Source organism: Aptenodytes forsteri, unplaced genomic scaffold, assembly GCF_000699145.1.
Source record: "Aptenodytes forsteri isolate BGI_AS27 unplaced genomic scaffold, ASM69914v1 Scaffold242, whole genome shotgun sequence".
NCBI lineage: Eukaryota > Metazoa > Chordata > Aves > Sphenisciformes > Spheniscidae > Aptenodytes > Aptenodytes forsteri.
In genome coordinates this window covers 1,693,910-1,703,525 of record NW_008795253.1, presented here as the reverse complement: position 1 = coordinate 1,703,525, position 9,616 = coordinate 1,693,910, and the positions used below count along the sequence as shown (strand labels likewise).

Below are 9,616 nucleotides of genomic sequence, written 5' to 3'. Positions count from 1 at the left end.
GTAGCTGCATAGGTTGCTTTGGCACTTTTATCCTTTTTTACTTCAATATGGTCTTACAAGCTCTGGCATGAAGATAGCTATAAAGCAGCTGGAGAATGGAAAATATGTGGTAAAAATCAAATATGACATGTTCATCCTGGATAGGAATGTGCTTCTCGGTTATACAACTATCTTTCTGTATTTAACTGCATTTACAAGATTTGTCTTGTTACATTCTTGGGAGTTCACAGGTTATTCGACACTCCCTCAGGCTATAAATTATGGGCACATGCCTACTGAAGTGTGATTTATTATTTTTATAAAAAAAAAACAACCCTTATATCCCACGTTTCGCTGGAAAGAGGCTTCTTTGTGCACCAAGCCTTTAAATTGTGAGGAGCCACTTACTGCTTTCACATTTTCTGATCGTGTTGCTCAAGGATCTCAGTCAACTCCTCTCACCATGAAGAGCTTTGCTCTTCTCTTCCTAGTAGCGATCTGTGGCATGGGAGGATTGGGACAGAAGCTGAAGCCAAAGAAAAGAAGCAATGGTGAAGAAATCAATTTTCGGACTAAAACCAAAGATGTTTGCACAATGAGCATAAGTGGGGACGAGGAGATGAAACTTAGAATTGAATGCAAAAGCCAAGGCATGTCCTACTGGTGTGAATTTGCTGGCAAGCCATCAGTCTGTCGTGCTTTCAGAAAAAATCCAAAGATTTACTGGAATCAGATCGCCATGGAACTCAGAAAGCTCCCGCACGCTTGCGAATCCACACAAGTGTTGAAGACCACCATGTGCCAAAAGGCTCCCACAGAGGCTCTCATGAAGCAAATAGCTACTGGTATGGAGCCAGAAGATCTAGCAAACCAGGAGAAATCAGTCCAGAAAACTTCCACTTCTATGAGGGGAGCAGGGAAAAGCTCTGTTAAGAAAATAGGGAAACCTCCAATGCTACCTCTTATAAAACCAACCCAACACGGTCAAGGGTCTGAAAATGAAACGGAAGCGATGAAATTGGCACGGGAACATTGCTGGGAATCCCTGCATGGTTTCTGCTCCTACATTATTGGCATCTTTAGAGGTTAAAGATTTGCTTCAGGTAAAACTCCCATCTTGAAGCACAGCAGAATATACCTAAGAGTAATGCTGTTGTAGTTTTGCTTTATTTTGATCTTGGGGCGGGGGGGGTGGGGGTGGGGGGTCTCTCAGGGGTGTGGACAGGGAGGTTCTAGGCTCGCTCACTAAAATCTAACATGGCAAAGCCTGTACTGTGGCTTCTGAGGGGCTGGATAGCTTAAACTCCCAGTGATGGCTACTAGTTTAGGACTCCCTGACAGCCTCCTTTAGTATTGTAGTTGGTGGTATTGTTGGTTTTGGTTGGTTGGGGGGGGGGGGGGGGTGGGGGTGGGTGGTCTCTCAGGGGTGTGGACAGGGAGGTTCTAGGCTCGCTCACTAAAATCTAACATGGCAAAGCCTGTACTGTGGCTTCTGAGGGGCTGGATAGCTTAAACTCCCAGTGATGGCTACTAGTTTAGGACTCCCTGACAGCCTCCTTTAGTATGTACTGAGATGTTTGTCCTATCTGTTATTAATCCTATGGTATTTCAGTTCTAACTGTTCGAATTGGGCTTGTTTTCTGCCTTCTGTCATTCCTTCCCTCTTGTGCTGACTTCTGGATTTAAGCCAGTGCAGTTAAGATAAATAACAAATGCATCAGATCCGATAACAAATACATCAGCTAGAACAATTTAAAACTACATTCAGAAATTGAGAGGTTAAAGCTTGTTCATCAAAACTGCTAGTTAATAATTAACCATTTTAATTTTAAAAATTAGTTCATAAACAACTTGCAAAAATGAGTAAAACCAAATGGACTGTCTTGGTTTGCGGGTCTGTTTCTGTAGGGGCGATAGGGGATCACATACAGGCGCTTGTCTGGTAAGTCTGAGGTTTTCAGCCAGGATTTAAAAAGGCAAAGCCTTCGCAGAAGTGATTGATTTTATACCTACTTCCATTTCGGCTCACGGAGAAAGCCAGGAGCTGGTGACTAAACCTGGCATGCTTTTGACAGAAATGGGAATATATGCAGCATGAGCCAGCAAGTGTTTAGGCTGCTAATGATCTTACTTGTGCTTAATACAACAAAGTGACTAATTTTTTTTTTCTTTTTTGTTTTGCAGAACAAAATTTTTACAGCTGAAGAAGGGTCCTTGCTGTAGTTTAATAATTTAGACATAAGAATTTTGGTTTAAAAATGAGTCGTCTCTATAAATCTTGTAGCTGTTTTCTCTTTGCACCCCTAAAATGAAACTTTTTAACAGCCCTGAGAAATGCATGAAACTGGAGTGACTGTACTTAAAGTGTTAGGATGAACTAACTGTTCCTAGGTCTGTTACACACCAAGGTGTACTGCATTTATGTAACCAAGGTTCCACTTTGAGTGCTGACCTCGAATAGGTTTTTTGTGTGTGCTGATTCGCTTCAATTTGTTAGAGGTGAAAGCTGTAAATGATGCCACAGTCAGTGCAAACAATAAAAATAAGATTTTTGAAAACATATTCAGTGTGCTTTCTTAAAATTTTAAATGGTGCTACTTGTATAAAGTCATGGTATTTGATACTTGTTTCTTAAAAGATTTTTGGTAGAATGTGTAAGAGAAGTTACAGGTCTGAGTTGTTACTTTCCCACTGTGAACGTGTTTTCATTAATATTAATATTTTCAATGTTATTACATTTATATTACAATGACAAGTTTCAGCCAGCAGGGAAAAAAAGATTAGAGAAATAAGAGTAATGTAAGAATACATTTCTAAACATAGCAGATTAGAAGTGTTCATCTGTGATGCATCTGCAGAGTTCGGCGTTATTAGGATCTGTTAGTGGTAATATTAATGTTTGGGTTCAGTAAATATTCTGAAAGGTAACTCATATCTGTGCACCTGAGCACTTGCGTGTATCTCATCAAAACACAAAGCAAGACCTAATAGCCTGTTGTCAGAGATTACAACACATTTATATTCAGATTATTTTTTAACAATGATCCCTTTTGTTCCTAAGTGAGCTTCCCAGCAGGGATATAACTGGAAAAACTTCTTACCACGGAAGTTAGTAGTGCTCTATGTTTGCCATTAAACAGTTTCTGCAAGGCGTTGTTACGCTTAAGTACTTCTCCAGCTTTACTCACGGATTTGTAATTCTCACTTCATAATTCCAGATCGTGACTGTCCAATCACTAAAGTTTGTGCCTTGTACCAAAAAAGCTTGACATAATTTTCTGTCCCCAAACCTCTTGAAATATATGGAAAGGAACAGCAAGTAATTAACATGGGATCAGTGCAGAAGATTGTATGTGCAAGGCAGAAACAGAGCTTGAATGCTGATAAAATGCAAGCTCAAGCAAGTCTATATTTTTGTCAGCCATAAATCTAATGTGGTTAATCTTAATTTGTAACTTCAATTACCCTTGCCAGGCTCTTGTGCTGCGAGTAAAAAATGTAGTAGTACACCTATTCACTTATTTCTGTCATAGAAATGAATATAATTAATTGATTTGCAAACATGCAAAACACATCAAAGTGATATTTGGGAACTATTTGGAAATGTTAAGGGGAGGCTGAGGGTTTTCTTGAGGTGTGTGTTTTAAATATTTTAAAACTCCTCTTTTGTATGATGCAAAATCCACACTGCAGAGTGGATATTTTGCAGTAGTATCCACCGCAACAGTAACGACCTCAAAAATGAGACGATGTCTTGCATTGAGAGAAGTCTGGGAGAATCAGTCACCCACCACACTGATAGCAGGAGAAAAGAGGTGGTTTCATCAGTTCACTAAAAGAAAATTTTCCTCTTTATGCCCTCGTCTATGTATATGCACTGAGCACAGAAGGCAGCCAAGTTGTCTGGCACTTTGTAGAACTCCTTGATGATACAGTCTAAAATATGTGGCCATCATTGATTCTGCTTGGTAGAGGACAAATGTCACACATACTTGCTAGTCCACTATTTCCTAGGGAACTCTTGTCTCGTTTCAGTAGAGCAGAGCTCTGCTGCACAGGGCTCTGACTGGCACTGTGTTGTCTGGAACGACCACCTGAAACTTCACTGTTGAAGTGGAAACTAGAAATCAAATAGTCTTGCACCAAAGGCCCTGCTTTCATGAAATGTTTTTTATAAAATATCCAGGATCCACAAAACAGTTAAAGCACTAAATTTTACAAAAAGGTGAAGATTTTGGTACCGACGTGATGCATGGCTTGGATTGCATTTCATTAGGCAACACTATACACCCTCAGCAAGTCAGTTAACTATAATGATCTTGCTTTCCAAATGTTTAAAAATTGGATGTTAGCTGAAATACCTCACCTTAGTGTAACAGCACCGTAATTGTATCAGCTGCATTACCATTTAATTGTGTTTAGCACTAGAAACATAGTCGTGACATTTCAGTTACCTTCTTGGTATGAAAGTGCTATTCATTAATGAAAGGATGAATTGAGAAGTGTTTGTGGTGAGTTTAATGCATCTTCAGGTACCTCGTGAATGAATGAAACCTGCTGTTTCGTTCATTTTAGGTTAACCTGTTAGTCCCCATATACGTAAGTACCTCAGGAAATCCGCTCAAGTGGAGAAGGAATTTGTCCTTATCTTCTTGACAGAGGAACAGCAGGCAAAAATGTTTGTCTGGATTCCTGCAACCAGGGAGACCCCTGATATCCAGGCCCGCTGCTTCTGCTGCTAATTCAGTGCAATGTGAGATAGCCTACCTGCCTCAAGATCCTCACATTTAGGTTTCCACAGAAGCATCATGAGTATTCGCTACTTTGACAAGGTAAGCCTCCAAGAAAAGCAAAATTATGTGTTTGGAGAACCTGTGTATAAAAGGATGTGTATTTAACACACATAGTTAAGATCCAAGAAAGACTGGAGTGAGTCTAACGGAAAGCCACCAAGACGTCCGGTTCTGGAGCCTGGAGAAGGCTTTATGGGGGACCTAATAGCTGCCCCCCAGTACATATGAGGAGGCTATAGAGAACACGGAGTTAGGCTCTTCACTGACTTGTGTGATAGGAGAAAAGGAGATCATGGTCACAAGTTGATACGGGTGAGGTTCTGACTTGGTGGAAGGAAAAACATTCACTGTAAGGAGGATAAACACCGGAGCAGGTTCCCCAGAGTGGCTCTGGAATCTCCATCTGTGGAGCTTTTCAAGGCCAACTGGACAACGTTTAAGCAATGGAGTCTGAATTCACCGTGACCCTGGTTTGAGCAGGAGCTTGGACTACAAACCTCCCAAGCTGCCTTCTGGCCTGAATGATTCTATGATTTACAATAGAAATACAAAAGAAAGGTTAAACATTCTGGTTATTTAATAATGAACACCTCTGTTAGCATCCATGTCTCCTTAAAGTGCAAAAAATGCTCTTGGATCAGCCATTCTAACTATATCAAAGCAAACGAGAGAGGCAGTTTTCTTAAGTATGTTCTGATGGCAGATCCGGTCATCAAGTCGAATGCATCGTCTTGAATAACTTCAGTGCTTCTGTCTTTTGGTACATATTTTTATTTAGCGTGGTTTTGACAGCAGAGAAAATCGACAAGAAATTCAGGTGTTAAGGAACACTGAACATCAGGTCTGTTTGCCTTAAAACCAAGTATCTGAAACTAAGAAAATCATCGTTTGCGCTGTGTAGGTTATTTGTGTTAAAGTAGACCAAATCCACACCTCAATAATAATGTTGCTTAGTCTGCCTGTAAATCATCTCAACTATGCAGTAGTGCACTCTGGTGTTTTCTGAGAGAATTGTTTAGGTATGTTGTCTGGTCGTTCTTGCATGGTTTCAGTCTTACGTTTTGCATTCTTGATTTTTCAATAGGTGTCGTAGTTGATACGGCATGGATTTTAGGGACAGAGATCTTCCACAAAAATAAGAGGACAAAGAAAAAACTAAAATTTCCCAAAGTTGCCCGTTGCCATTCCTGCTTCTTCAGGAGCTTTATGGTTGTCAATTTCTTTTTTCTGTTTCTCTTGCTGTTATTTTACCCAATCTCTGCTTTCTTCTCTGGAGAGGAGTCAGATGCAGCACAGGGGATTTCTTTTGGCTCTCTCTGCTTTTCCCCTTACAAACAAGAGAATTGCTCTCATCAAACTTCACAGATCATTTTACAATGACAAAAGGTATGTGATACATATACAAAAACAGGAATAAGAAAACAAAGCGGAAGAGATGTAGTCAGTACGATGACAAGATGTTGGTGTTATCTCATGGACACATCATACCAGACCTACTGAGAATCTCTTTAGTTCGCTTTCATATCTTGTATACAAAGTTAACCGCATAAACATTAGGCAGGAGGCCAGGTGCTGAATTTCCAGAGTAGCTATATTACAGTATGTACAGAGGAAGAAAAAAACGAAGCTGATGTCTGATTTGGAGCAGAAGATCATGTTCCCCTCCCCGCCTCCCTCTCCTCAGCAGGTTATAAAATTGTTTGCATAACCAGCTGCTCGCCATACGCATCCAACCCATGGTACGCTCCCACTGCCTCCAGGCTTACAATGATTGTAGTCAGGAGGGGAAACAGAGGTGTCCTTTTAGGTCTGCTGGCTGCAGATGTAAAAAACTGCATTACTCTGTCGCTACTGCTGCTGTCCGTAAAAATTAATGTGCAAATGGTGAAATTGGTTGCCCCTTTATTTGTCTTACCAGCGTAATGTGGTGTGGGAGGGGGCCCTCCCCACAAACGCGGCTGTAATAAAATTAAGAATTTGCCTAGGAACTGAAGAGGGCTAGAAACTTCCCGCTGAAGGAAACAGTGAGCAGAATTCAGGCTCTGAACTCTGACAGAGGGGCCTCACTGTTTCCTCTGCCAAAACAGCCCGGCAGCCCGGCGGGCAGGCAGGAGTGCTGCCCGCTGTTCTCCCCTCTTACCCCCCCCCTTCAAGGCAGGCGCAGGCCACCTGGGTGCTGTCACCAAGGTACTGAGATGATGCCCTGTCTTCTACACTCCAGAAATTTAACGTGGAAAGCCACAAATTCATGTTTGCAGCTGGGGAAGATTATCTGATGCACTCGCAGTCACACGGGAGATCTGGTCAGTGTGGGAAGGTGACAGAAGGGAAGCGTGGAGTGGGGTTTCCGCATCTGTGCACAGAAAACGTTACCTGAGACCGTCATGGCTCTTTGGTGGCTCAGATGGCACAAATGAAGCTGAAGCTCAAGTGTTTGAGCAGCACCTGTTTTTGCGTGGGGAAAAAGTTGCATGGCCTCCATGAGGGTGATCTCCCGAGCGAGCTGCCCGTGGCCCAGGTGCGAGCAGGCTGTGCAGGCCCTGGGGGACCGTGTGCTGTTGTGTTGTGGGGCCGTGTTGCAGTGTTTGGGTTGGGTTGTTGCTCTGGGGCCCTGAGCGGTGCTGAAGAGGGTGGTTTGCTGGCAGATGTAGGTATTTTAGCTGTTCTGCAGGGTCTGGCTGGGAACAGTGGTGCTCAGGGGAGGTGTGGCTGGCAGGACCCTGCTGGGGACTGGAGTCTAGAGCGGGAGAGACACCAATGTCTTTCAAGTCGCGTTGGTGAACTTGGGCCATGGGGTGGTGGGTTTGCCCCAAGGGTGGATGCCAGAGCAGGCTGTGGAGACATGGTTCGTCAGGACAAGATCTCTATCTTTCCCCAAGACCTGCCTCAAATACTGCTGTCCCCCATGACCCATTTCTCTCATCAGAAAGATGTTCCAAGACCCGTTGTTAAAACCTGTCCATAGAAATCCACATTGCGTCTGCCATGAAGGTAAGCTACGCCAGGATGACAGGAGATATTTTTCACAATATACCGACAAGAAGAGGTAAGAGCCATTGAGTAGCACCAATAAGGAACATCATCTGTAATCATCTGCAGTCATCTGCTTCCCCTGTCTTCTCAGGCCTGAAATCTTCTACATAGTTGGAATCAATTCAATAGCCTTTGGTTTTGCTTCACACTGATCACATGGCGTCTGGACATCTTCTTCGCTCAGGGTGAGTCAACAACTGAAAGAAATCAGAAACACTGTTTTCCTTCAGCTTAGGGAACTATAAAACTTCTTCTAGAACACTACATATTTTACCTCAGGAGCAGCAGTGTCCTTTGGCAGTAACATACTTCATTTGAAGTACAATAGATCAATCACAGTGGTTTGATGGAACAGGCAAACTTTTTTTTCTTTCTCACTATTAATCTTTTTTTTTTTTTTTGGGGGGGGGATTGTGTCATAAGTGTTTCTGACTTGGAAAGAACCCAGGATCCAAAATTAAAGATTACCTTAAATCCTTACCACCAGACAAATTATTCTTCTGGGTATATCATGGCCCTTTTTAAACATCTACGTATTAGTTGAACTCGAATAGTAAAGAACAGTATATGACTACTTTGCAGCTTCAGCATAATTTACATGAGCAAAGAAAATATACTGTCAAGGACTAGAAAGCAGTGTAGAAAACTGAGTGCCTTCAGCATCTGTGAGAAGGCAGGCACATTGTAAATATCTGAGAGAGAGGAAGAAATCCATCTGAAAAGGAATTCCTCAGGTAATTAATTTTCCACATCATCATCATCATGTCTATGTTTTCTCCTGCGTTATCTAAAAGTTATTCAAAACAAAAATAATTGTTGCTATTTAAAGAGACATATAACAATTTAATTGCTAGTGTGCTTTCTACAACAGCTTTGTGTAACTGCATTGCTTGCCAGCCTGTAGAAAGGAAAGGAAAACTGAATACAACAGAATACTGAACTCAGTTAGAAGTTAGTTCCTCAGTTGTAGAAATTGTTTAAAATTGTAATATATTTTATTTCCATATTACCTTCTATTTGTACACTTCAGGATGTTTACAAAAAAAGAAATATAAAGGTAACTTTCTTGTATGTCTCTGACATAGACAAGTATCATTATCCACCTTTAAAAGGTTAGGAAACAGAGACATGTAAGGGGGCCTCTGACAGCAGGTGTTTCAACAGAAGCTAGTATGTTAAAGAGTACTAGATGTGTATTTAAGCAGAAACAAAAATTTAACACACGTTTTTGTAATTCTACTAGATGAGTACACACATGGGAACAAAGTCTTCCCTCACATGCCCCAGCTTTGGACCTTGAACATGCATGTTACACACTTTTACTGTGGCTGTAATCAGTAGGTTATGCATATAGATACAATAATGAAATTCTGCACTGCAAACTCCATCTCTTTCTCAGGTCTTGCTGCTTACAATTTTATCTGCTTGCGTATCGGTTTTTCTGCATCTCATTAGTTCCTCCAACTGTAAATCTGTCATGCTGCAATGTGCAGATTAATATATATAGTGTGCCCGGTGAATACAGACCTGCCTATGTGTGCCAGCACATAGTTTAATGTAAATCTCCTGTCTGAATGCAACAGTGTTCCTCTGGTCTAGTTATGTTTATACTTAATTAAACCACTACTCTTTGGTTCTTTCTGTTCACTACCTTAAATATAATGATTCAGAGAAGGGAGAAAGAGCTGATAAGGAGAGGAACAAAAGTAATATTTAAAACTTAGTCTGTGTTTTTATATTAAAAAAAAAGCTTTGTACAAACAGTAAGCAACTGGTCTGGGGTAGCTGGAGGAACAGAGTACGTATTGATG

At 41.4% G+C, this 9,616-nt stretch overlaps 1 protein-coding gene across 1 annotated transcript; it reads left to right on the top strand.

Annotated features, from left to right (window-relative positions):
- FGFBP2 (fibroblast growth factor binding protein 2) lies at positions 1-2,253 on the top strand. The gene is made up of 2 exons (XM_009279104.2): positions 1-1,082; positions 2,164-2,253. Exon 1 carries the CDS (start codon positions 443-445, stop codon positions 1,067-1,069), a length of 627 nt encoding a protein of 208 aa, XP_009277379.1. The 5' UTR covers positions 1-442; the 3' UTR covers positions 1,070-1,082; positions 2,164-2,253.
- The last annotated feature ends 7,363 nt before the right edge of the window (positions 2,254-9,616 follow it).

Coding starts and splice junctions, on each gene's coding strand:
- FGFBP2 (XM_009279104.2), top strand. CDS start 443: ATGAAGAGCTTTGCTCTTCTCTTCCTAGTAGCGATCTGTGGCATGGGA.